The following is a 27,593-nucleotide window of genomic DNA, read 5'->3' on the forward strand; positions in this document are numbered from 1 at the left end:
CCAGTTTTCCTACATTACAACAGTGACAATTCCTGAAGACTCTAGGGGTTCCAATGACCTGAGAATAATTTACCATCAATAAAAGTCTGGGCTGTTCTGCTTTACACCTATAATCAAAAGCAAAATCAAGTGTTCAGCTGGTCCGCTGTGGCATACTTGAGCTGTTATTTTCAAAGAAAGCGAGAAGAGCCTTTTTTCCCCCACCCAGGTTGCAAGACTTTATTACAATTTAACCAATGGGAAAGACGAATAGATAAACACGGGCGGGGGTGACCAATCCCCGAGTAGAATTCCTCCGGCCGCGCGCTATTTGTCCAATCAGGGACCGCGCTGTGGGAGACCCCCCCCCTGGCCATTGGCAGAGCCCGCACAATTCACAGAGGAGCCAATCGGAAAGGGGAGAGCGGCGTAGGGGTAGCCGACCAGTGGGAGAACGGCGGGCGCGGGCGGGGAGGGGCGGGGAGCTGGTGCGCAGGCGCACTAGCTCTACGCGTAGCAGACAACATGGCGGCAAACGGGGAAGCATGAGTTATCTCATTCAAAAGCAGCAAAATGGCTAGTAACAATATAAAGGTAAGGAAAGCCGGGCATGGCAGCGTGGCCGCGGGAAAGCGTCAGGCCGAGAGGGGGAGGGAAAAAAAACACAGCGGGCGGCCGGGGGAAGATGGGGGACTCTATTTCTCTGGAGGGTGAGGGAAAGAAAATCCATGAGGTTTAGGCCCCGGGGTATTTTCTTCAGCCTGACTCCCGTTCAGTCGCAGAGTTTTAGCCCTGGGCCCACGCGATGCTGAGGCTCCTGCCTATCCGAAAGACACATCTCCCAACAACAACGTCCCTGGTTTCCTTACGTACGCTCCACTTTGATCTGAAATGCGCCGCGGCCCCCCTCACAGGCCATTTTATATATTTCGACTGCGTTCCAAAATGTTCGGTTCAGCAAGAAAACCATTAAAAGAGATAAGAGAGGTGGGGGAGGGGCGCATGATGATTCATTCCAGCTCGTACTGTGTGTGTGTGTGTGTGTGCAACCGAGTCAGTGTCCCCAGGAATTTTAACTGGAAAGAATACTCCACATTGCCAGGGTAAAGGTATGGTCTTTATCGCAGCACATGAATGGAAAATCATTCGGGATCCATTTGTGTTTGTGTCTCTGGGCATGTATCTTTAATAATGAAGAATGGTCAAAATGGATTCCGGCATTTTTATTTTTTTAGTTTTTGGGGGTGGGGGGCTGTTTTGCACGTGGTCTGAACGAAGTCTCTTGGTTATGTCTCCGTGCTACCACACACGCGTCAGATATTTGTAGTCGCATTTATTAAACAATATGTTGTCTAATCTTGCTTGTGGCACCCTCATCTTTAACATCTAGGAAGTTGGGTAATATAACGTTGAGCTAGTCCTGATTAGTCTTTTAAAAGAGATTAAATTACTGTGGACAAATACTCCCAAATGCATTACAATGTTTAATATGTAAATCCTAATAAGTATTCTCTACCCTTATACATAATCATCGGAACCACTGATATACAAATTAAATTTATATTAAAGAAAACTGACATTTTGTACTGTCAGTTCAATACTATAAACATGAGTTGAGCCAAACTATCTGTGGTGAACATGTTAAAATTGTCAACCTAATTCAATTTCTCACATTCAACATTACATTTAGAAGAACACCAGCTCATCGAAGCTTTTTGGTTGATGGTGAACTTTTTAACTGACCTTACTTTGAGCTACTTTATGCTAATTTTATTTCATTGAAATGAAAATTTAGTCAAATGTAGAGGCTTCAAAAAATCATATTTTTGTGTAAGGACATTCTGAACTGCAATTCATCTGTGATTGCTTACTGTTCCTGATATTTCACTTCACACACCATTTGGACAATGCAAGGTACACTAAGGTTCTGTGTAGAGAAAATTCCTTTCATTGGAGATTAGGACTCATGGGGAAAAGGGATAATCAAGAACTGGAGAGTTGGTGGATTGGGCGATTACACCAGCTTGATGTAAGTCTTCTGGGTGGGAGAAACTCAATTTTGACTCAGTTGAATATATGGCTTTTTAAAATACTTATGTTGACCAATGTGTAACCAGTATGTATTTCAGTTGTAAGAAAAATGGCTAAAATGTGATGATAGAAAATTATTAGCCCTGGAGCTATCACTAATAGTTCTCACCACTTATTAACATCAGTTGCTTTGTAAAAGGAATGATCTTATTTATGCTTGAGAATTCAACAGTTCGAGTTTTGATGCCTTATTGCACCTGTGAGAATGTCCCAAAATAATACCTTTTTATGATTCATCCACAGTCATTGATTTTCTGTAGTTATGAAAATTATTTTCCAATTAATATTTGTATTTGTAATAATTTTTCAATCTTAACTTGGTTTGCATTGCCCAGTTGGGTTTTGATGCAGAAACTACACTGCTAAATGAAATTCGCACTCCACAACGGTAGCACTTTCAAAATTAACTATAAAACAACAATCCCTTGCATTGATGCTGATTTTAAATGTGATAGGGAACTTTTTCCCATACTGGAAAGCAGATTTGTCTCAAGCCAGCATTGAAAATCTTTGCTTCCGCAGCAATCAGTCAGACTTGCTTGTTAGAATGCATCATGGAAAACCTCAAATTGGACTTAAGGTCTAATTTAAACATGCATGGCTTTTTAATTAGCAAAACCTATTTTTATGATGTTACTACTGTTTCTAGTTTCCTATTATTATAGCCAGCAGCAGATAAATCATGACAAAACAGTAACCTATGGCTAATGCTGTATTCAGAGCAGGTTAATGCCAGAAATTGGGTAAGTGCCAAGCCATTCATATTAATACTTTTGTGTGAAAATACAAAAAAGAATTTAGAGCAAGAATTGAACACTATATGTTAAATGTCTGAATTAGGTGCTTGCCTTTTTATTAGTGGGTTGTTTTGGGTGGGGAAGAAATGGAGTGTAAAAACATATCTTAATTAGGAAATTGTTTCATCTCTCTATATTTGTAAATGTGAAAACAAGATTAAATAGTGTTGCAGGGTAAAGCCATCAATATAACTCAAACTGACAGCAGCTCCTGGTGTCCGAAAGTGCAGTTAATCCAGAAATCCAGTCGTTTTTGTTGCTGATTCCCTGCCCTTCCATAGGGTACACTACTGAAGTCCCTGCAGATGGAAATCCTTAGAAGCCACTTAAACTGACGTGAACTTTAGCTTTTATGCCATAATAGGCATAATGATAAAAATCACAAACATTATTTCTTGCTGAATGAGGTATAATTGGGTTTTTAATGGATTATTAAGTCAACTGAACAACCCCTCTGACCCTGGAAAAATTAATTTTACGTTTGTGGAATGTCAAATTTCTACATAATTCAATTGTTCCTAATATACTAAGTTTGTTTTATATTTCAGTTTTTTCCTGATTCCCTTCTGTATGCCCCAATATTTATTTTGCTCTCTGAGAACTCTTCAATATGATTGGCTGTTTGGTCTTATTGATGATGTCACAATTGCTGGACTTCTGGAGATCTCCTCGGCTTGGTGCCAACATTATACTGGTGTCAGGAAAGGGTAAATAACTGCTGAGATTGCTAGACATTTGTGGGTAGCTTTCTTCAAGGTCAGCAATGACCACTGTCGCTTCGCTGCCCATCTTGAAATATGGCAAACAGCTTCTTCACACAGCACAGGAGGGGCCACTTGGCTCTTCGTACCTGTACTGGCTCTTTGGTAGAGTTCCGCCATTCGTTCCTATCCCCTGTCTTTTCCCCGTAGCCCTGCAAATGTTTTCCTTCCAAAGTATTTAAATAATTCCCTTTTTAAAGTAACTATTAATTCTGTTTCCACCCCCCTTTCAGAAAGTATATTCCAGCTCATAAGTCACCTCTGGTTTTTTTTTTTAACCAATCACCTTAAATCTGAGTGCCCTGGTTGCCACCAACCCTTCTGCCACTGGAATGTTTCTCCTTATTTACTCATCAAAACTGTTAATGATTTTAAACATCTCTATTAAATTTCCACCTGGCTCTCTCTGCTCTAAAGAGAACAACCCCGTCTTCTTTCATCTTTCCATATAACTGAAATCCCCCACATTTGGTATTGTTTCAGTAAATTGTGTCTGCGCCCTCACTTTAAGCAGTGATTCTTTCTGGAGTGTGATGCCCAGAATTAAACACAACACTCCAGTTTAGGCCTAGCCAGTGCTTTATGAAGGTTCACATTTTGTGATCTCTTCCTCTATTAATAAAGCCAAGGATCTCATACTTTTTAACAGCCACTTTAACTTGAATTAATTTGTGTACACATTCCTAGGTCTCTCCCTTCCTGCAACCCTTTTAAAATTATATAATTAATATTGTCTATCCTTGTTCTTCTCACCAAATTGTATCACTTCACACTTCTGTTAACTTTCATTTGCTATGTGTCTGCCCATTTCACCAGTCTCTTTTCCTTATGTGCCAACATACATACATATGAACTCAGCAGAAGTAGGCCATTCGGCCACTTGGGCCTGCTCTGCCATTCAATAAGGTCATGGCTGATCTGATTGTGGCCTCAACTTTGACTCACTTGTTAGTCAATATCTGTGCCTTAAAAATATTCATTGACCATGCCTTCACTGCTCTCTGGGGAAGAGAGTTCCAAAGATTCACGATTCCCTGAGAGAAAAAAGCCTTATCTCCATCTTAAATGGGAGACCCCTTATTTTTAAACTGTGTCCCCTGGTTCTATTCTCTCCCAAACAAGGGAAAACATCCTTTCAGCATCCACCTTGTCAAGCCCTCTCAGGATCTTGTATGTTTCAGCGAGATCACCTCTCAATCTTCTAAACTCCACTGATACAGGCCCAGCCTTTCTTGCAGAATAAGATGCCTGTTACTGTTCTCCTCATTGTTTACTGCATTTTTGAGTCTTGTCATCTAGCAACTTCAAAATGATGTCCTGTACACCTAATTCCAAGATATATATTTATGTATCAAAAAGAGCAGCGGTTCTAATACTGCGCCCTAGGGAACATCACAATAGTCCGAAAACAAACTGTTCACCAAAACTCTCTCCTTTTTGTCCCCGAGCCAATTTTGTATCCAGAATGTCACTGTCCCTTTAACCCCAGGAGCTCCACTGTTGCTTACAAGTTATACATTCATTTTATGAACAATCACGGGTAGAATGCACAGGTCCTGTTGAAAAATCTTGCTTTATGTTGTGATCTTTGGACGTGCATCTGTATCAGTATTTACTGTTGTAAATTTCTGTCAACACTTCCTATTCAGTATTACATGAACTCTCTCCTCCTTTCCAATCCCCCTTTTTTTCCAATAATTTATATAGATTTTTCTTTTCCCACCTATTTCCATTATTTTTAAATGTATTTCCATCCATTGTTTTATCTCTACCTTTTAGCCTATTTCGATCCCTTCCCCCCACCCCCACTAGGGCCATCTGTACCTTGCTCATCCTGCTTTCTACCCTTAATGTCACCTATTAGCACATTTCTTAGCTAATATCACCACCGTCAACACCTCTTTGTCCTTTTGTCTATGACATCTTTTGGCAATCTCCACCTATCACTGGCCCTCTATCCAGCTCTACTTGTCCCACCCCCCCCCTTAAACCAGTTTATATTTCACTTCTCTTCTATTTTTCCTTTCATCTGTTGAAGAGTCATACGGACTCGAAACGTTAACTGTATTCCTCTCCGCAGATGCTGTCAGACCTGCTGAGTTTTTCCAGGTATTTTTGTTTTTGTTCCTATTCAGTATTGTAGTTTCAACTATCGCAGTGTAGTTTCAGGTCCTCGTCAAGAGGTGGCTATTTGAGCAAGTTGTTGAAGGTGCCCAATTCACTCCATCTTTATCTGATTATTACATACACTTGTAAACTAGCTATAAGCAATGCCATGAGCAATTTAGTAATATAGTAAAAATCAGTATAATACACACTTGTGGTGCGTGTCAAATTTCCTGTAATACCAAAATTTGATACTTGTAAGATAAAATAGCATGTCCTTTGACAGGCTGTGAGCAACACCATGAAGGGGTGGGGGGGTGAACTATATTGTTGAATAGTGATTAAGTTGCTAATTCCAGTTGAAGATTTGTTTGAAATGTTTGTCTACCTTGGTCTTTTTAGTGTCTCTGAGCTGGACCATATAATATTTACATAATTTGTGTTAAAGCTCCTGGTGCTTTGAGTTTATTTGCATTGCAGCATTGAATTCAGAAAGCAAACAGCTTTTTCAGGTGGAGTCAGTTGTACTGTTAGCTTGGTGCCATGATGGCATTGTTGCTTCCACCATAGTAGCTGGAGTTGGCATAAATTAATTGTGGTCAGTCTTAACTGTGTGTAGGCTTCAATTAACACCTTGCTCCCTGACCATGGTATCAAGTTGTGAAATTTAATTGAATAAAACTGGTTATTTTGTGCTTAACACTAGAAAAAAATTATTGAAAGCCATGTAGTTGTCATAAATCACCCCTACTCACTGACATGCATGTGACTCCATTCTCACTCTATGTACTTAACTCATGGTACCTTTTGAGTGATGTGGAAATCCAGTGAGTTGTAAAATCAAGTACCAAGATGAAGGTGGCTCAACTTTCCAAGACAACTAGGGATGTGTAATAATGTGGTCTTGCCAGAGTCACCCATGTCTGAAGGAGATATTAAAAATAGAAAATAGATTAACATATCAATTGTTGAAGGTTAAGTATAACAATCACATCCAAACTTTGTGTGATACAAGTATAGAAACCTCATAGTTCACCTGTTAATGTTACCAATTGAAGTACATTTTACGTTGCATTTTAAAGAACACTTTTAAAATTTACGTTCAATTTCATCTTCATTGAGAGAAGGGGTGTATATTTTAGTCTGTGTTTGCATCAGACACTTTCAGATTAATTTAGATTTAGCATAAATCTCGACCATCTGTATTCTGACTGCATCTGTTCTGTACCAGCCACCCATTACCTGAATAATCACTGAATAAAGACTGTTGGCTTAGTGCTGAATAATGGCCAATTTTTGTGGTTTGGATTTGTCCCTGTTGGTAACTAATTGGAAATGGCTTCAACTACAGTTTTAAGAAGGACTTTAATCCTGTCTGCCTGGGTTGGATTTTAACTTGTGTCCCAGAGATAAAAGAATAGTGTTAATTGACCAACTGTACCGCCAAGTCCAAGGTTTATCTAGATATTTACATTTTAAAAACAATGAAATCTAACTGGGCTAGTAGCTTTTTAACCGTCACATGTCCACAAACAGTAGAATGTTCCTTAGTCTCTGCTAATACAAACCATTTGAAATCATTGGTTTCCTAAAAAAATCATGCAGACTTAAAGTATGCCTGCAATTCTATGCAGTTGCAACAGGAACATGATGTATTCTGCAATAACTAAGTTGCGTAACTGGAATAGACTGGTATTGAAAGATAATGTAAATGTACAATTGTAGGGTGGACAAATTACAACTTTATTTCACCTATTTAAAAAGCACTAATAAATGAATATGTTAAAGGTTTAACAAAACTGCCCAGTGCAAACAAAAAAATTGAGCTTTCCTGCCTCATGTTCCATTGAAAGGGGCCATTTTGTTTGTTCGCTCACCAAAGATTGTGCCTATTGTCTTTCCCATATGCAGATAACATAGCAAACTAGTTCATTCACATGGTCTTAAACTTAATTGTCTTTTTGGCGCCTGACTTGTGGAAACCCATCACCATGTCTGAAACAGCTTTAATGTTGCACTAGTGCAGCATATGTGGATCTCTCACTCCTGTATCAAGGTAAAGTTGTCGGATATGTTAAGCATTGACAGATGGGGAGACCTTAACTTGTTACTGTGTAGGTCTTTTTGACTGCATGATCTACATAGCAACATCACTTGAGTATCATTAGTTCCATTGTAAGAATCTTTAAACCATGCTACTGATTAATATACACTAGTAAGAGTTCATGCTTTCTTTGAATTGAGACATGCCCCACTTAACAAGATCCACAGATTTGCATGCAGAGTTGTGGAGCCAAAACTTAGTAACACCAGTTGTGCCCAGGAATGCTGTTTGAGTTTAATCAGCAAAACCCATGTGTTCTATCAACAGAGAACCGGTAGGCTTTCTGTGGCTTCCAGTCAGAATACTATCCACTTTAGGACTTGTAAAGTTATCTGGAACAGACTCCACACTGACAGGCCCACCCAGTTACAACCTTTCATCTTGTAAGATGGTTTGCACCAGGGTGGTCAGCTGTGTTAAGCCTGTCTCCCATATTGTGTTGTGCTCTGTGGTGAAACTGGAGTATCCTCTCCAAGGTACAAGCCTGGGCAAAACGTATGGAGACTCTGGGCTTCTGAAACATCAGGGTCCCCCTCTTAACCTCCCTGGTTGAGTCCAAAGGAATGTAAAGCAAGGTTACATTAATAAGTTTGTTAATTAACAGTGCTTTGGCGAACTGTGGACATGCTCTGGTTTAGCTATCAGATTACTGAACCTACCATAAAGGGTTGCCTTAGTTTCAAATTTCCAGTGCAAAGCATGTCACTTAGGACTGCTTTGATGCCAAAGAAACCATGCTTCCCTTTTCGATAATTTAATGACCATTATGTGGTAATATGGTGTAAATTCAGTGAGACATTTTGATGAAATCACTGGTTTCCCTTTAAATGTTTGAATGCAAACTATGTATTTTAATTAGATTGTATCAACATATTAAACTACACAAATACCATGTTAGGTTAGTGCTTGAATAGAGATGAAAGCTGGTACAGCGAATTAAATTTTTAACTTTCACTTTTAAAGAGAAAACCAGAAATCAGAGCTGTAACTTTTTTTTACTTCAGGAGTGCTTAGAAGCTAGCAATATATTTGACAATAGAAGATGTATTTTAACAAAACACAGTGCAAAAGGAGATTATGAAAGAAATTGCATTTATATCACATCTTATCACTATCTCGGCATGCTTTATGATCATTGGATTACTTTCTTGATACAGCCACGATTATGTAGCCAAATTTGGGAGCTAAGATAAAAGCAAAATACTGCGGATGCTGGAAATATGAAATAAAAACAGAAAATGCTGGAAAGACTCAGCAGGTCTGGCAGCACCTGTGGAGAGAGAAGCATGGGAGCTAATTTGTGCACTGCCAGGTACTGCATAATGCATATTTAACAAATGGCGGGCTCAAGGTAATTGTGTGTAGCGTGATGGCCCATGATATTGTTTTAAACACTAAATCATAGATTCTCAGATTAGAAGGTCTCTGGTTCAGTTTCTGATTTGTACTGACTCAACTAATCTTCATGGCACTAGTCAAACTCTAATAATGTTTAATACACGGCTACTCGGGTACGATGTATACTCCCATTCCCTGAAGACTCGTGCAAAATATGTTTGCAAATTAATGATCAATCATTCTTATCTATTTAAATCGCACACAACTGGCCCAAGTTGGCTTCTCCCATGGTTTCTTCACTTAAAGCAGAAAAACAGTATTACACATATCATGAAGTGAAAGCGATTGTGATTAATGTGTGGTCAGTAGCCCAATAACTAGAGGATGAAACAATCTACAGCTGAAAACTGCTACCTGAATCTTATTTAACCTGGTGAAGGAGAGGATAAACTAAAGAGCCAATGGTATTTGGTCTGTTTTATTGCAGCTGTTTGTTTTCAATTAGTCAAGCATTTCAGAAATGGAAAGGAATATTCATAATTTTCACAACAATTTAATATAATTTAAAAAGTTTACAAAGTGTTGTTCAATATTCTGATTCTGCTTTTGAAAATTATTTGAACTTTATTTAATTTTTAATAGAGACAGTCCATATGTCCAGGATATTTAACAACAGTATTTTAGAATATTTGAAGTCCATAAAACATGAAGTGAGAGACTTGAGTATTGTTTTTGTTCTGTATAACTAGAGTCTGCTTAACAACAAAATCTGTGACTAGTACAAATGTTTTATATATCATGGTTGTGAATTTGTGAAATCCAATCCTGGAGATTGAATGAGCTAAGTTTCCATGATAGCCTATTGAGTAAGTGACAACTGGACTTTAATGAGTCATCACAAGTTAAGCATATGTTTAGGTACATAGATTTCTTCCCATTGTCTTTCCCTGTTTGTAGATAATTAGTTTTGCAGCCTTTTGATTGTTTCTATGGATTTGGGACGTGCAAAACAGTACCAGAGTACAATGGCTAATATAAAAGCAACTTACTGCGGATGCTGGAAATCTGAAACAAAAACAGAAATAGCTGGAAAAACTCAGCAGGTCTGACAGCATCTGCGGAGAGGAACACAGTTGATGTTTCGAGTCCGTATGACTCTTCATCAGAACAGAATGGCTAATAACCTCATGGAGTCTTAACAATGGTTGAGCCAGTCAAAAACCAGCTTTTGCAATACTGTTAATACTGTAATACATATTAAGGCTTTTTCCAAAAATATACTGTATTCATAAAATTTGTAGAAGTATCAATTCAAATTTGGTTATACATGAAGTGCAATACAGGTCAGTTTCTTTCAATACAGTACCTGAGGTGCCTCAGGACATTTGCCATTACAGGTTATATTTATAATGTATAACTGCATTTCATGTCAAATATTCACTGCATACAGCCAGATGGATTTTAGATGGTTTGCAGCCTCACTGTATACTATGGTGGGAGGCCTTTGACAGTGGCCTTTCTTCATTGAGCCTGCCACAAACTTGTGTGTACCTCATCACACAGTCATGGACCTTGGAATGTGCCAGTTTGTAACACTGTCTTGAGCTGAACCAGACTATTTGCAGCCTTGGTGTCCTATTTGACCCTGAACTGAGCTTTATTGGCAGCATTTTCTTTCCATCACCAAGAGTGCCTAATTCTGCCTTCGTAACATTGCCCATTCCTGCCTTTCAGCACACCTGCTGTTGAGACCTTCAGGTATACTTTTATCTATAGACTAGATGACTCAAATGCTATTCTGGTAGGCTTTCCACCTTCCACCCTCCATCAATAAGCTCATCCAATTCTGCTCATGTCCTGACCAGCACAAAGTCCTGCTCACCCATCAATCCAATGCTCACTGATCTACCTTGGGTTCTGGTATGTCAATGCCTTGATTCTAAGCCTTTTTCTCATATTCAAATCCCTCTATAGCCTTGTCTGTCCCTTGTCTCAGAATTTAAGACTGAGAGGAGGAATTTCTTCCCTCAGAGGATGGTGATTCTTTGGAATTTTCTACCCCAGGAGACTGAAATCTTCAACATGTTCAAGACTGAAATTGATATATTTCTGGATACTAATGACATCGAGGGACACAGGGATAGTGGGGAAAAATGAGGTAAGAGGTAGATGATCTGTTGAATGGCGCAGCAGGCTTGATGGGCCGAATGGCCTACTTCCTGTGTTCCTATTTTATGCCTTCTTCCAACCCCACATTCCTCCCAAAAACACTGCATTCCTCTAATTCTGATTCCTTATGTGCACGCAGCATACTGCACCCCAATATTGGCAGCCATGTCATAAGAAATAGGAGTAGGCCATTTGACCCCTCAAGTCTGCACCACCATTCAATAAGACCATGGCGGTCCCAGGCCTCAACTCCTCTTTTGTGCCAGCTCCTTATTACCCTCAACTCCCCGATATTTCAAAAGTCTTTCTACCTCCTCTTTAGAATACTTTCAGTGATCTAGCCTCCACAACTCTGTGGTAGAGAATTCCAAACGTTCACTACTCTGAGAAGAAATTCCTTTGCATCTCAGTTTTAAATGTGTGTCCCCTTATTCTGTAACTATGTCCCCTAGTTCGAGATTCCCCCACTAGTGGAAACATCATCTCAACATCTACCCTGCCAAGACCCCTCAGAATCTTGTATGTGCCAATAAGATCATCCCTCATTCTTCTAATGAAATAAATCGAATAAAGACCTAACCTGTCTAGCTGTTTTTGGTAAGCCAACCCCTTCATCCCAGAAATCAGTCTAATGAATCTCTCTTGAACTGCATCCAATGCCAGTTTATCTTTTCTTAAAGCCTTCAGCTGTCTAAACTGTAAACTGTGGAATTTCCTCCCTAAAATACTCCATTTCTCCTCCATTCGAGATATTCTGCAAAACTACCTCTTTGCAAAATGTTTTACTCACCCATCCAATTATCTCCCCTTTGACCTGATGTTATTTTTTTTACACTTTGGCTTGGAATACTGCCTTGGCAGGGGCGGACCAAGTTACAAGGGTGGAGGCAGGTGGTCTTGGTGATAGAGACGGTGTGCAATCAGGGTCAGATAGGAAGCCAAAGTTGCAAACAGTCTGGTTCAGCTGAGACAATGGCCAGGGAGGGGGAATCGAATCAGTGGTCAGGAATGGCATTTGTGGCAGTGGCTGATAACAAAATCCTGAATGATTATGCCACCCCGCGCACCTTGCATTCTTCAACTCTAATCTAGGAGTTCCAAGACCAGTTATACCATGCCTATTGCCATGTTTTCCTGTGGTAAAGTTGCTATATAAAGTTATTTTTTTTACTTGATTATTTTGTGTTTATTTTTCATAAGAAGTTTCTATACCTTTTAGTATGTATAAAATTAGAATTGTGAACTATTATTCACAACTGTAATCAATTAAATGCTTTGCCATAGTACTCAGATTGGTTGGCCTGTTTCCAAAAGTTAAAGAATGAAAGTAGAATAGTCTTAACAATCAGCTGTTTGTTTCATTAATGAAACATTTTGTCCTCAAACCTATTCATGAATGATCATTCAAATTGCCATGGTTGTGTTAACTTTGAGCCAGAAAAAAATGGCTGTGTGCTGCAATCTGAAAAAGATACTAGTGGCCAATTTTTCCTTCGTAGTTCTTTTGTTGACTGATTCTTCCTTTCCTGCATTCTCAGGAGCCCAGGTCTATGGAAGGTGACAGCTATTTGCTACCTTAACCAAGAAGCTAGTGTTTTTTTTTTGCAGACCCAGGTCATGGGATTTCTGGTATTAATGGCTGCCATTGTGAGATAATTTAGTCTTTTTCTTACCTGATGGCTTCACGTGCATTGTTTTTGGATAAAGAGGGTTATTAAATAGTGAGGAGAAACTGATTTAGCTTTCTTCTTCCTAATAGCAAATTAAAGCGTAGGATGATTACCATACCTTGGCTAAAGAAGCTAGTGTGCAGTGTGGACAGCAGATAGAAACCTGTGGCTTTTCAAATCTATATGGCTGTCTTGCATATTTAATCACTGAGACACAAGGACTTGTGATCTGAAAATATTTAGCGTTCAGCAAAAAAAATCTTTAATTTTGGTGGAAAAGCAGAATATCAACTTAACTTCTGTCACAATGTGTCCCGTTACAATACCGTGGGACTCCATGAGTTCTGTGGAATTTGCATTGCAAAATCCAAAAAAATCCAGTGTCCTGTCAGAACTTTTCATAAATTTGTACATTTTAGAATTGAATACACAGTATCTCATGCTTTGTTAAACAAATGAACTACAAGTGCATTTCATATTTCTTAATCTTTTGCTTTATTTGTCGTCACATAATTTGACCACAAATTGCAACTAATCCTCTAATTCCAGGATAAAATCCCTGTAATTTGATAACTTTACTGTTTTAATTATGCTCGTGATGTTAGGGAGGTTTCGAAAGTCCAGACTTAGCTTTCACTCCCCTAAGTTGATTCATGCCTGAGTGCCAGTTTGGCTCACTGCACAACTCGGTATCAACTCGGGTTCAAGCGCATAAACGAGGTAACACTTCGTAAGTATTGTGAATGCAGGATATTTGAATGCTTTCTTTGCATTACTGTTTTTCTGTCACTAACTGTGGTGGGATTTCAAATGACTATTGTCAGAACTCAAGCTGTGTAACTGCAATAACAGGTATTGCACATATTCCAGCGTGTAGGCTTTTTGCTTTAGTTTTAAATCTTCTCATACGTTCAATAAATTGCAGCTTTTTTTTTAGTGCCTAAGCTTCAACACTGCAAATTCGGTTGATGTGTAGAGATATTAACCAAAGCATCTTCATACAGTGAGATGGATGCTAAGGAATTTGATTTTTGCTAATTTTGTTGCTTTTCCTATAGATGTTTAAGGATATTTTGAAAAATGTGGCATTTTTATAGTAACCTGAGAAGAAAGTTTGAGGTGTGAGCGCTCCAAAAATGGGAAGACACTGGCAAAAACACTTTTTTCAGTTTGTTGAAAGTTCAAGTGAGGGGGTTTAAAAACAATAAATTTTAAAAATGGCAATTAGCTAGATTATGTGCAGTACCAATTATGCAATATGTAGTATGAATGGCTATTGCTGTGCAGATGAATGCATATTGTTTTATGAACTTCCCTTGTGCTTTTCCCTGAATGTAACAATATATCCACACTCATAGCTGTAATTGATCACTGTGGTATTCTCTTCCTCTCATTCATGCATGACTGCTTTAGCCACCTTGCTCTTCAGTCTGCTTTGTGAATGTGTTGGCATTTAAGATGTGGGCTAAATCCTTGGGTGGTGCACTCAGCTTCCAGCACTAGAGTTGCTTCATATGTTTACTGATTATCTCCTGTCTGCAAAGCAGCAAAATAAATGTGTATTGACATACTTAGTGTGTTCTAATGATCATTTCAGATTCGCCAGTTTCTTTTAAAAATAACTCTCATACAATATTGCAACTAACTTGACTTAGTGGAAATATTACCGACTCTGGCACATTCTTCTCATACAGGACCTTGAAATGTAACATGCAACTCAGTAGATGTTTTTCTTTATCATATGACTATACAAGCTGAATGTCTCAGTCTGCTCTTATGCATTTTGGCTGCCATTGCGGTCACTCTGTGTGTTACTTCTCTTACTCATGGATCATTTTCCCCCCCTCTTCTCACCTTTAGTTTATCCCCCCTGCCCCCATTCCAATTCCAACCTGATATTATTCTTCAGCTGTCCTACTATTCCACTGCCATACCAGGCTTGAATCTCCATTAGTTCTGATCACAGCTACCTGTTTCACTAACCTTCTAGTCCATGTTCACTGAGAGCTAATCTCACCGACCTTCTTGTTCAGCTCACCCTGCGCAGCACTTGCTCTTTTGGACTTGCCAATGGACCAACAATCGCCACTAGAATGTCCGTTCGCACTCTAGCAAGGCCCTTGCCTCCCGATCTGTGATCTTATTCTGGGCAGTTGCATTGACATCATGGCTTTGCCTGGTTATACTTTGCACCATTTACTTTGCCCAAACTCCCATGGTGGCCATGTGAAACTTATGACCAAATCACAGTATGGTATCCCCCAGTGTTTGTGTTTATCTAGTACTTTTTTCTTCCTTTGAGCACCTTCCCTCCTTCCACCTCTCATGCCTCTTTTAAAATTGTTGCTGTTGACCATCTCCAGCCCCACCCTGCGTTTTGTATGGAGATAGCCTCCCTTCTTTTAGACCTCAGTCACAAATTGCATTCCCTGTGGTAAGTTATTCTACTCCAACCTCTCTGCAGCCTTTGGCCTAGTTGACTGCAGAATCCTCTATGCCTCCTCGGTCCAGCTCAGTAACCTTCTTTATCTCTACAACTTCCAGAATATTCTGCATTCCTCTGGCTCTGGTCTCTTATGCACACCCTTTGCCCCATATAGCTGTGGTTTTTAATCCGTCTAGGCCCCTCCCTGCTTCTCTTGAAGAGCTACCTTGAAGCTTGCCTTTGACCAATCATTTATTCCTTCTTAAAATCTCCTCCTTCAGTTTGGCACCTATATTTTTCTACTTTTTAGGTGGGTTAGAACTGCAAGTATTGTAATGTAGGTTGTAATTAAGAAATGTTCTAATGACATACTGCAAGACTGACTCTCAAACTATAAATACCTTCAAAACGTTTAAGGTTAATGTACAAGACTGTCACTTATCTGCACTGCTGCGAACTGTGCACTTTCCTTGATGCTTGTAAAAACAATGCCCTTATCAGGTCACAGTATCGTATAATGAAGTAAAATATGCAAAGTAAAATAAAAATCTGTTCTGTGCAGTGCGCTTCTTGGATGATAAATCATGCTCATGATTGAGCTTTGAGATTTTGGTTAATTGCACTGCTTTTTTTTATGCAACCTTGTGTGCAAATTGCCTGCTGTATTATAATAGTGACTGCACTTAAAAGTATTTAATTGGTGATGAATGATTTGGGTCACTCTGAGGATATGAAAGATGCTATATAAATGACAATTCTTTATGTTGGTAATTACATTTGAAGCATTGTTCTTAATCCTTCCTAATCATGAAAGAAGTTTGGTGGTACATAAAACCCTGGGACTGCCTTTTTGCAATTGATTTTATAAATTTGATAAAGAACTAAAATAAATTTGACCCATGGCACCAAATTTGATGCTTCCTTTAAATCTCATCTGTAACATGTATGAAATGCCCCTTCAGTTCAGTATCTAACAAATTGCTGATATGAGAGAGTAGTTCTCCTCTTTTCCAACCCCCACCCCATCCTCTTCACTGTCAATTCTGTAATTTTGTACTCTTCACATGGACTGTGTATTCTTCTCTGCCATGCTTTACACCTGTTTCTTTAGACTTAATATGCTGTGGTGTTGGAGTGACAACAAATGTATCGTGGTCACTTGTACCAAATGTCCAAACAGTTTGATTATGGAATTCAAAAACTTGCATACCATAGATACTGGCATATATATATATCGACCCACTGTATAAGATGACCCCATTTTTTGGGTGCCAAAATTCATGCTAAGGCCTATACTTAGCATATAAGTTGACCCACCCACCCCCTTGCTAAGCAATAATATACTCACATGAGGAATTGGTCTCGATTTTTCACCTCACAAATGCATGCTTTACTCACTTTATATGCCGGCTCATGGTATCAAGCAGGTGATACAAGCTGTGCTGCCATGAAGATGCTTGGGAATTTAAGACACACACACCAAGCAGAATGAGTGGCCAATGCTGAAATGGGTCCTCTGGCAAAATAATGAAGTCTGAAGCTGGTTTCAAGCTAAAAGTTGTAAAATTTGCCAACTTATCAAGACGAGATTCACGGTGGTACCAGCCTGCATGTCTGACAGAATGAAATTAAAGCCTATGGTAATTTTCAAACTTTAAAACCATGCCAAACGTTAAGCACCCTGAAGGATATTTTGTGCAGGTCCATGACAACGGTTGGATGGATAACAATGGAATGAAGTTGCGGACTGACAACGGGTGGCGACTTATTAATGTGGGACCTGTTTTGATCTCACATAGTCAATGGGATCAAGGTGCCTGTGAAGAAATAGCACCCAACTTGCATATTGCTGATAAGAGTTGCCTTGCACTCATCATAAACGCAAGAATGCCAAATTCCAATGATCATAGCAATTTATACAGGAGAAAAGGGTGCTGATTAGTTGGCAAGTTGACCATGATTAACTGAGGCGTTGCCATGGAGAAAGCAATGTGACACCTACTTTGTCAGAAATGAAATGGTTGTTAGGCTACTGCTACTTGCCTCCTGCTCATCCATGTTGAGTTTCCAGTCATTTCATTTTTTTCCTGAATCTCTTTACTTGGCCTTAACAAATACTGACAATGGCTGATAACTTCTCGCAAAGCTGTTTTTGCTCCTAAATACAGCCACTGCGCTTTAGATTTCACCTTTACTACTCCATCTCCCAACTTTCCAAGGTTCTGAACCATGTTTTGCTTGCAACTAAGAGCTTTCCATCACTCCCTGTTCAAGAACCTTCAATCAAGTTTTCACACTGGTAAGAGCCACCTCTTCATTTAATATATATATCTTGTGATGTTACTTGACAGCATTGGATCAGTTTCTGCATGTATATAAAGCCCCCTTTCGATATCAGTTCTGTCATGAAAACTCTTTTATTTCACCTCTCCTGCTTCTACCCCATCCTCTCCTCCACTGTCAAACCAAGTCATGCTTTTATCACCTCATATCTGAGGTATCCTGTTTTCAGTGATTCTTTGATTCAAAAAATGCAAGACGTCCAGAATGCCTTTGGCTCATGCCTCACATACTATGGGACTTGTGTTCCCATCATCTCTGTCTTTGATATTCTGCACTAACTTCCATTGTCTCAGAATTGACTATCTTTGCTTGGTGATTTGCTGGAGATAGTACTTGCTGTGGCATAATTTATTAAAGATGGAGCCAGTAGATACCACTTCGTATAGCAGGGGCACTGATCAAATTAACTGCTCTGACCCAGATGATGCCAAGTTACTTGAGTGGTCCTGTGTTTACACCCATCCAAACAATTGGTGAGTTTTCCACTACACTCTTGGCAAACTTTGTAGAACGTGGTCAGACTCCCAGGGATCAGGGGTGTTGCTGATGCCTTTGTCCTGCTCTTGCTCATGACCAGGAGTGTTTGGCTCTATTGAGAAATATAGAATACATTTATATTTGCATTGAAACTTTCAACAGTAAAACAAGTTTCTTTTTGAGAGGAAAAACACATTGGTTGCATGTATTTGGCAACAATGGGCAGCAGATGGAGGCAATTGCAAAAGACTTTCAAATTGGATTATCTTGGTAAGTCTAGGAAACCTGAGATATTGAATGAAATAGCTTAGCACAGGCAAGTTAGAATTCCCATATCATTCAGCGTACTTTAGCGACCCCAATAAAAATGGTAGCTGATCATACCAAATAGGAGCAGTAGGCCAGTTAGTTCCTTGAGCCTGCTCTACTATTCAATAAGACGATGGCTGACCTGTTTATGTTTCGAATTCCACATTCCAATCTACCCTCAATAACCTTTGACCTCCTTGCATAACAAGAATCTATCTACCTCCACCTTAAAAATATTCAGTGACCCTGCCCCAATGCCTTCTGAGGCAGAGTGCTCCAAAGTTGCACAATCCTCAAAGAAAATTCCCCTCATGTTTGTCCTAAAAGGGCGACCCCTAATTTTAAAACAGTGCCCCCTACCCCTTGTCCTGGACTCACCCACAAGAGGAAACATCCTTTCCACGTCCACCTTGTCAAGGCCATCCAAGATCTTATATATTTCATTCAGAAGGCTGTGGAGGCCAGTTCATTGAGTGTATTTAAGACCAAGATAGATAGGTTCTTGATTGGTAAGGGGATCAAAGGTCACGGGGAGAATGGGGTTGAGAGACTTATCAGCCATGATTGAATGGTGAAGCAGACTCGATGGGCCGAATGGCCTAATTTCTGCTCCTAAATCTTAAGTCACCACTCACTCTTCTAGACATCAGTGGAAACAGGCCAGTCTGTCTAACCTTTCCTCGTAGGACAACCCGCTCATCCCAGGTATCAATCTAGTAAACCGCCTCCAATGCATTTACATCCTTCCTTAAATAAGGAGGCCAAAACTGCACATAATATTCAAGATGTGGTCTCACCAATGCCCTGTATAACTGAAACATAACATCCTTACTTTGTTTAATTCCTCTTGTAATAAAGGATAGCATTCCATTGGCCGCCTTAATTACTTGCTGTATCTGCATACTAACTTTTTGTAACTCATGCACTGAAGCATCTAGATCCCTCTGTACCTCGGAATTCTGCAGCCATTCTGTTTAAGTCCTACTCTGATTTTTTTCTTCTTCCTGCCAGTGAACAACTTCACATTTTCGCACATTATACTCCATTTGCCAGATCTTTGCCTACTCACTCAACCTATCTATCTCTCTGCAACCTCCTTATATCCTCTTCACAACACACTTTCCTACCTATCTTGTCACCTGCAAATTTAGCTAGCATGCCTTCACACCCCTCATCTAAGTCATTGATGTAAATTGTAAAACGTTGATGCCCCTTCACAGACTCCTGCAGGACTTCACTCGACCCAACCTGCCAATCAGAAAAAGACAGATTTATGCATACCCTGGCTGGTTGGCAGAAAACAATCTTCTATCCATGTTAATATGTTACCCCCGACACCATGAGCTTTTATTTTTTGCACCTTATCAAATGCTTTCTGGAAATCCAAGTACAGCACGTCTACAGGCTATCCTTTATCCACAGCACATGTTACTCCTTCAAAGAACTCTGATAAATTGGTTAAACGTGATTTTCCTTTCACAAAACCATGTTGACTCTTTCCGATTACTTTGTTTCTCTAGTCCCCAGCTATAACCTCCTAACACCTTCCCCATGACGGACATCAAGCTTAACTGGCCTATAGTTTCCTGTTTTCTGCCTCCCTCTCTTGAACAGAGGGGTTATATTTGCTACTTTCCAGCCTGATGGAATCTTTCCAAAATCTGGCGAATTTTGGAAAATTAACACCAGCACATCTACTACCTCATAGCCACCTCTTTTAAGACCCTAGGATGAAGTCCTTCAGGACCCAGAGACTTGTTAGCCCGCAGCTCCATCAGTTTGTTCAGTACCCCTTCCCTAGTGATTGTAATTTCACCAAGTTCCCTTCTCCCTTTCAGCTCCTGATTTGCAGCTATTACTGGAATGTTTTTTGAATCCTCTATAGTGAAGACAGAAACAAAATATTTGTTCATTTAATCCACCATTTCCTTATTATCTACTGTTAACTCCCCATTTTCACTCCAGAGGACCAGCATTCACTTTACTACTTTCCTTTTTAGATACCTGCAGAAACTCTTGCTATCCAATTTTACATTTCTAGCTAGCTTCCCCTCATGCTCTAATTTATTTTCCTGATTAACCTTTTAGTCATTCCCTGCCATTCTTTATATTCTGACCAATCATCTGTCCTGCCACTCATCTTTGCTTTCCTTAACTACTTTAGTTAACCATGGATGGTGGCCACCCCCCCAACCTTAGAATTTTTCCTATTCCGAGTGTTCTGAAATTCCCCCTTAAATGTCGTTACTGCTTCTCTATGGATCTATCTCCTAGTCTAGTATCCCAGTTCACTTCAGCTAGCTCAGCTTTCATGCCATGGTTGCCATTATTTAAGTTTAAAATACTAGTCTTAGACCACCTCCTTTCAAACGGGATGTAAAATTCAATCATATTGTGGTTGCTGCTACCTAGGGGTGCCTTCATTCTGAGGTCATTAATTAATCATGCCACAGTATACAATACCAAGACTAATAAAAAATAAAAACAGAAAATGCTGGAAAATCTTGTCTGGCAGCTCTGCGTAGCGAGAAAAACAGTTAAGTTTCGAGCCCATATGACTCATCTTCAGATTCCCAGCATCTGCAGTTTTTTGCTTTAACTTAGTCTAATATAACCTGCTCTCTGTTGGCTCCAGAATGTGTTGCGCTCAGAAACTATTTTGAAAGCATTCTATGAGATCCTCATCCAGGCTAGTACTGCCAACCTGATTTTTCCAGTTTATATGTAGTTTAAAGTCACCCATGATTATTGCCGTCCCTTTATCACAAGCACTCAATATTTCTTCTTGTATACTTTGTCCTACATTGTGGTTACTCTTAGTAGACCTGTAGACCATTCCCACTAGTGACTTTTTTCCCCTACTATTCCTTACCTCCACCTGATTCTACATCACGACCTCCTGAACCAAGGTAACCTCTAGCTTGCACCAATGCCACTCTTGATCAATAGTGCTACCCCTCCACCTTTACCCTAGCTTCCTATTCTTCTGGAATGTCATATACCCCTCAATGTTCAGGACCGAATCCTTGTCATCTTGCAGCCACATCTCTGTAATGGGTATCAGATCATATTTATTTAGTTAATGTGCGCTTTAAATTTGTTTGCTTTGTTATGCCTGTTACGTGCATTCTGATACAGAGCCTTTAGTTTTGTCTTTTTATCTTTGTAACATCTAGTCTTAGTGTATTAGTTTTATTTCTCTGTCCCTTCCTGCTATTCTATGATCCTCACTTTCCAGAGGACTATTATGGTCTCCTGCCTTGAAGTTGCCCCTTGATTTACTACATCTGCCCAAGCTTGATCCCTCAACCCCCTTGTTTAGTTTAAAACCCTCTCTACTTCCCTAGTTATGCAATTTGCAACAAGACTTGTCTCAGCATGGTTCAGGCCTAGACGGTCCCAACAGTTCAGCCCCCGCTTTCCCCAATGCTATTGCCAGTGCCCCACCAACCGGAACCCACTTTTCTGACAGGAGCCTTTGAGCCACAAGTTCATTTCTCTAATCCGATTTGCCTGAAACAGATTTTCATGTGGCTCAGGTAATAATCCAGAGCTTTTGAAGTTCTGCTTTTTAATTGGTTACCTAACTTCTTATATTGACTATGCAGAACCTCTTTCCTTGTTCTCCCTATGTTGTTGGTAGCTACATGGACCACGATGACTGGATCCTTCCCCTCTCCAGCCCTGAGCAGATGTCCCAAGCCTTGAGCAGATGTCCCAAACCCAACACAGCCGTCTGGACATTTGCACTTTGCTGCAGACAACGGTGTCAATCCCCCTCACTATACTGGCCCATACTACCATATTCCTATTTGCTTCCCCCCCGCTTGAATGGCTTCCTGCACCATGGTGCCATGGCCAGCCTGCTCATCCACCTTGCAGACCTCGCTTTTGTCCACACAGGTTGTGAACGTCTCAAACCTGCTTGACGATTGCAAAATCTGAGGCTCCTCCACGACTCTCTGCTTGGTCCCTATATATGCCTCACTAACGGTTACATTGTCCTGTCCCTCACTGCTGACCAAAACAGACAACCCTATTCTGAGAGATATGACTGGCTTCTGGAGCAAAGCGTCCAGGTATTTCTTCCGCCTCCCTTATGTTGCGCAGTGCCTGCAGTTTGGCTTCCAGATCAATACTCCTGATCCAGAATTCCTCTAGCTGCTTACACTTTGTGTAGCTGTTTGTCATGGATCACCTTGGCACCCAAAAGCACCCAGATTCCACAGCTGCAACATAACACCTCTCCTGTCATTGTTGCTGATGTTATTTAGCCAACTTAATTTACTCAATTAACTTAGAAAGATTCCCAAGTATACCACACGTCTTTTCCCCTTGCACCGAATTCCCAAGTGAACCTAACTCACTACTCACTTGGTCTCCATCTAACTCCAGCGTAGCTGCCTGTCTCCTCGCGCACCCCTTATTGATCGTGCAGTTTGAAAAGCCTGCCTCTCTTATAGATTCTGAGTCACTAGCTAATTTAGCTTCTGCTGCAGTAATTAATACCACGTGAACCAACTGCTTTCAGGTGATTGACAGATAACTGTCGCTCCAGGCAGTTCTCTATTTAACAAGATAGTCTAACTTATAAGTTAGTACTATGTCAGATCTGGATTCTTAATCTATAGTTAAAACCTGAAAAGAATTTACCACCTGAAACTAATTCGCTACTCACTCTGTCTCCATCTCACTCCAGCGTAGTCGCCTGCCTTTTCGTGCGTCCCTTACTGATCATTGTGACTTGTGATTTGTTATACATTTGCTGAATCAGCTTTCTGAATGAACTTTTGCCTTAATATTTTTCAAAGCACCTTGACCTAAATGTATACATTGTACAATTATAAGATGTTAGAATGTAATAAATGGCAGTTCTGATGTGGTTGGATACAAAATAAATATTTGTTTCTCTCAAACTATTTCAAACGCTTATCTTATAAGGTCTTTTTAAAGTTATTGGAGTACAGTAGTTTAGGTTTTGTGAATTCAAATATTCCACTTGTAACTCCTCTATAGAATTAGCTAAATTCCTGAGCGATTTCTGTGAAATTGCCAGTGAAAATGAAAATTGAGTGTAAAGTACGTGGTCCATCTAGGTAGATTTAATTATGATCCTTCTCTTAAAGAAGGATCCAGTAAGTAATTCTTGTGTAGGTAATTTTGTGATTGAATCCAGATGGATTTAATTATTATTTCTCTAAAGGATGCAGTATTTCCAGTGAGTAGTTTTGTGGTTATCATATAAAATAATGTAAAAGCCAAATCAATTTTTTAGGCAAAAAGATAAAGGGCTGACTCTTACATAATGTTCTTACTGTAGATTGCAGCATATAAGTCAACCCCATTTTTTGGCACCAAAATTCATTGTTTTTATCTATACTTGGGCTATGTCAACCTCCTCCTCCATTTCTGCTAAGAAATGCAATGCTCGTAATAGCAGTCGACCTCAATTTTTCACCTCAGAAATGCATGTTTTGCTAACCTCGTAAGTCAGTGCATGGGATCAAGCAGGCGATATGGGCTATGTTGCCAAAAGATGCGTGAGAGTTTAAGACATGCCCACACAGAGCAGACCTGGCATGATGGATGACTAACAAAAATGGGTCCCCTAGCAAAAAGAATGAAGTACGAAGCTGATTTGAAAATGGTGACAACCTGCACCAACATCGGCAGTTCATGTTATACTCTGCAAACCCCATTTTTGGAAGGACTTTTCAAGGCTTCAAAGGTCAGCTTATATGCTATGATCTTCAGTTCTTTCAACTAAAACACATCTGCCCGGCACACCTAACATGGCTCTCCAAAGAACCTGCCAGTTGTTTCCCCAAAAATCTAAATTGACCTACATTCTTCCTATTTTAATTGGCAAGTAGAAACTGGAGGAAATAGGTTAGCTGGGACTTTTTGATTAAAAACCTCAATTCATTATATTTCGATGTGATTGTAGAGATTTTACTTCTGAAATTATTGGTCTGAAAAACTAGGGTGGACTTCCACATGAGGTATATGAAAAACTACATTTTTTAAGCCAAAAATCATGAGGTCGATTTTTATATGAAATCCACTTTTACACAGGTATCTCTGGTATTTTGGTTCATTTTGGTAGTTTGTTTATGGGGGAAACTCTTTCGAGTTATCAACAGATCGCATGTAACTCTTTTTTGAGTACAGTCACAGTTCTTGGTTTCCAGGAGTGGGACATGAACCCACAACCCTCTGATTCAAAGGCGAGGGTGCTATGGACTGAACCACAGCTGACACCTCTGTTTATGGGGGAACATGTACAGGACAACTGTTGCACTGAAATTGCTGCCAAATCCACATTAGTGATATAATTTCATCATCAAATTCCTAACACATTACTTTTGTCTTTGATAAGGGAGGTTTAAAATATCAGCAAGCGTTTTATGTGGCAGATTATGCAATGTAACAGAGCCTAAAATCTTGAATAGCACTATCCCTAATTGTTTGGACCAGTGGTAGTTTATTTCCAACTGTATGGAGGAACAACAAAATAGATAAGGGAAAAAGGAACTGCACCCGTGTGCATACCATGAATGGTTTAGCTTGCCACAAGACCATGAATTACCTTTTTATTATATTATATATGATGATCATGTGGGAGGCCCACCGGCTTTCCTTTTGTCATCTTCTGAAAACACTGGACCATCTTATCTTATTTTCCTGTTTAATCCAAAAGGTAATAAATACAAATACCTAGGTTTTCAGTTGAGTGCAGTCTTTGTGGATTCATTTTACAAGTGAAATAATTAGACAGAAGCAGAAACACAACACGAGAGTTTGGGAATTGTCATTCCTCGAGTTTTAAATTATCTTCAGAATGTATTTCTCTCACACTCGTTTAATTTGAAACACTTGGGAAAGTTAATGTTTCATAGACTTCAATGTAATAATTGTATGAATGAGTTAAAATTCCAGTCCTCTGTACACAGTTGAACTGTCCCTTTGAATCAACTGAAACTGAGTTTGATATTGAAGAAAGAATGCAAGATATATTTCAGATCAATAGGTTTCTGAATATAAATCACTTAATTAACCAAATTTTAACAACATCCTTGCATATCTGCATTGAATTACTTGAGTTGCTCTTCACTCCAGCCATGCGTTGCATATCTATTAATGCACTGACTTAGATCATCTGATAACCTTCGAACAAAGTTTCTCTATCTTGGCTACTCTGCAGATAGTTTGCCAAGGAATGGCTATTTCAGTCTTAAATCTAGTTAGAAGCATATTTATTAGCACATGCTCTGTATAGTCATGTATTAAACATGATATAGAGGTTTTTCAATTCATAAAGTTAAAAAAAACTTTCTACCACATGGATAATCAGCTAAAAATGTGTGGCAGGGTGGGGTTATTGTGTTTGGAAAAATATACATCTATGCTTTTAAAGATAACATGGTATATACAATTATGAACTTTGTTTCAAACTGTAAGTGGTGATGGTTGCATGATGAAAATGTTTGTTTATTATTGAGATGAACAATGTTTTTATAATTCTCTGGTGAAATTTTCAAATTTGAAGCATTTTGCAACCTAAAATGGAAAACAATTACACCAATTTTAATTTTGGTGTTTTGGACCATTTTGATATTTTATTTCCAGGGGAATATGTATAGGACTACTTTCTCATTCATAAAAATTCATGTGTATGTTATAAATTTGAAGTGCAATTTTTAATTGAAAGTTTCTAATTTTGTAGATTTGAGCTAAAATAAAGCTGCAAGAACACATTCAAAAGAGGGTTTTTTGTCAGTTGTTTTGGAACCCATTTGAACTAGAGGGCACTCAGTACACCACATATCTTTCCATGCTATGTTAACTCAAAATTAAACTACATTATAACATTTAAGCATGCCTTTAAGCAAATTCATATCCAACAACCTGCTCTGAAAACACATTTTCACAGCTATGACAAATTCCACCACAGCAACTAAGACGATCCACAACGTTCTAAAACAATCAAGAACATTCTAAATAAAACTACAACATTCTTTAAAAAAAAATCTCAATTCACCCTATCTCCCAGTGTTAACGGTTGCTTTGAAAAGATTCCAGGATCTAGATCTAGGGGGAGGCGGTGGCATAGTGTTATTGTCACTGACTAGTAGAGACCAGGGTAATGCTCTGGGGACCTGGGTTCAAATCCCACCACCAGATGGGGGAATTTGAAATTCAGAAAAAATCTGGAATTAAAAGTCTGATGATGACCATGAAACCACCTGGTTCGCTAATGCCCTTTAGGGAAAGAAATCTGATGTCCACCAATGTGGTTGACTCTTAAATGCCCCGTGAACAAGGGATTAGGGATGGGCAATAAATGCTGGCCTAGCCAGTGACTCCGACATCCCATGAACAAATAATTTAAAAAAATCTACATCTTCACCAAAAACGAATCAGTTCTTCCTTGGGTCATACCCTATCTGTGTACCAAGCTTTGTTCATTAGCTTTTGAGATATTATTTACAGACTAGCAGGGGTGACAGCATTACCTCCACCCATTTACAGTGGCAGAGGTAAAAACCCATTCATCATGGGTCTGTGCAATACATATTGTTTCAAGCATCAGAAGCTGAGGTAAGTAAGTAAAAGTAAGGTAAAAATAAGGTTTTTTAAAATCCGATTTTACCCCTGGAGCCTGCTCACTTGTAACCTCAAGACAGTTGCTGGACATAGCACACTGGCTTAATAAAGCAATAATTTACTCATGCCATTTTTCTTTAGTTTAATTGCCTCTTCTCCCACCCTCCAAAAAAGCATTGACTGCATACTAAAGTATGATTTCACAGGTACAGATTGCTGCTAATAGTCAATCATTTAGGTCATGATGGAGTGCTGGCAGACTGTTTGATGCTATGAAGAATTGCAGCTAATTTTATTTTTTCCCCTTGGTCAACTACTGTGTGCATCATTTCCAATAGTTATTACTGGATACTGGCTGATTTCCTTCCACTCAGTCTCCATTGCTGATCCAGAGGCTGAGGCCAATTAAAGTGCTCC

General features: G+C 39.4%; 1 protein-coding gene across 1 annotated transcript in view; it reads left to right on the forward strand.

Annotated features, from left to right (window-relative positions):
* Positions 1-450: 450 nt before the first annotated feature.
* The window catches only part of usp10 (ubiquitin specific peptidase 10), an 88,644-nt gene continuing 61,501 nt past the window's right edge, over positions 451-27,593 (forward strand). Inside the window, exon 1 of the mRNA XM_078544583.1 lies at positions 451-573. Coding sequence (XP_078400709.1) covers positions 553-573 — 21 coding nt within the window. The 5' untranslated portion in view covers positions 451-552. The remainder of the gene's footprint in view (positions 574-27,593) is intronic.

The sequence above is a fragment of the Cetorhinus maximus genome, chromosome 6 (assembly GCF_964194155.1).
Source record: "Cetorhinus maximus chromosome 6, sCetMax3.hap1.1, whole genome shotgun sequence".
NCBI lineage: Eukaryota > Metazoa > Chordata > Chondrichthyes > Lamniformes > Cetorhinidae > Cetorhinus > Cetorhinus maximus.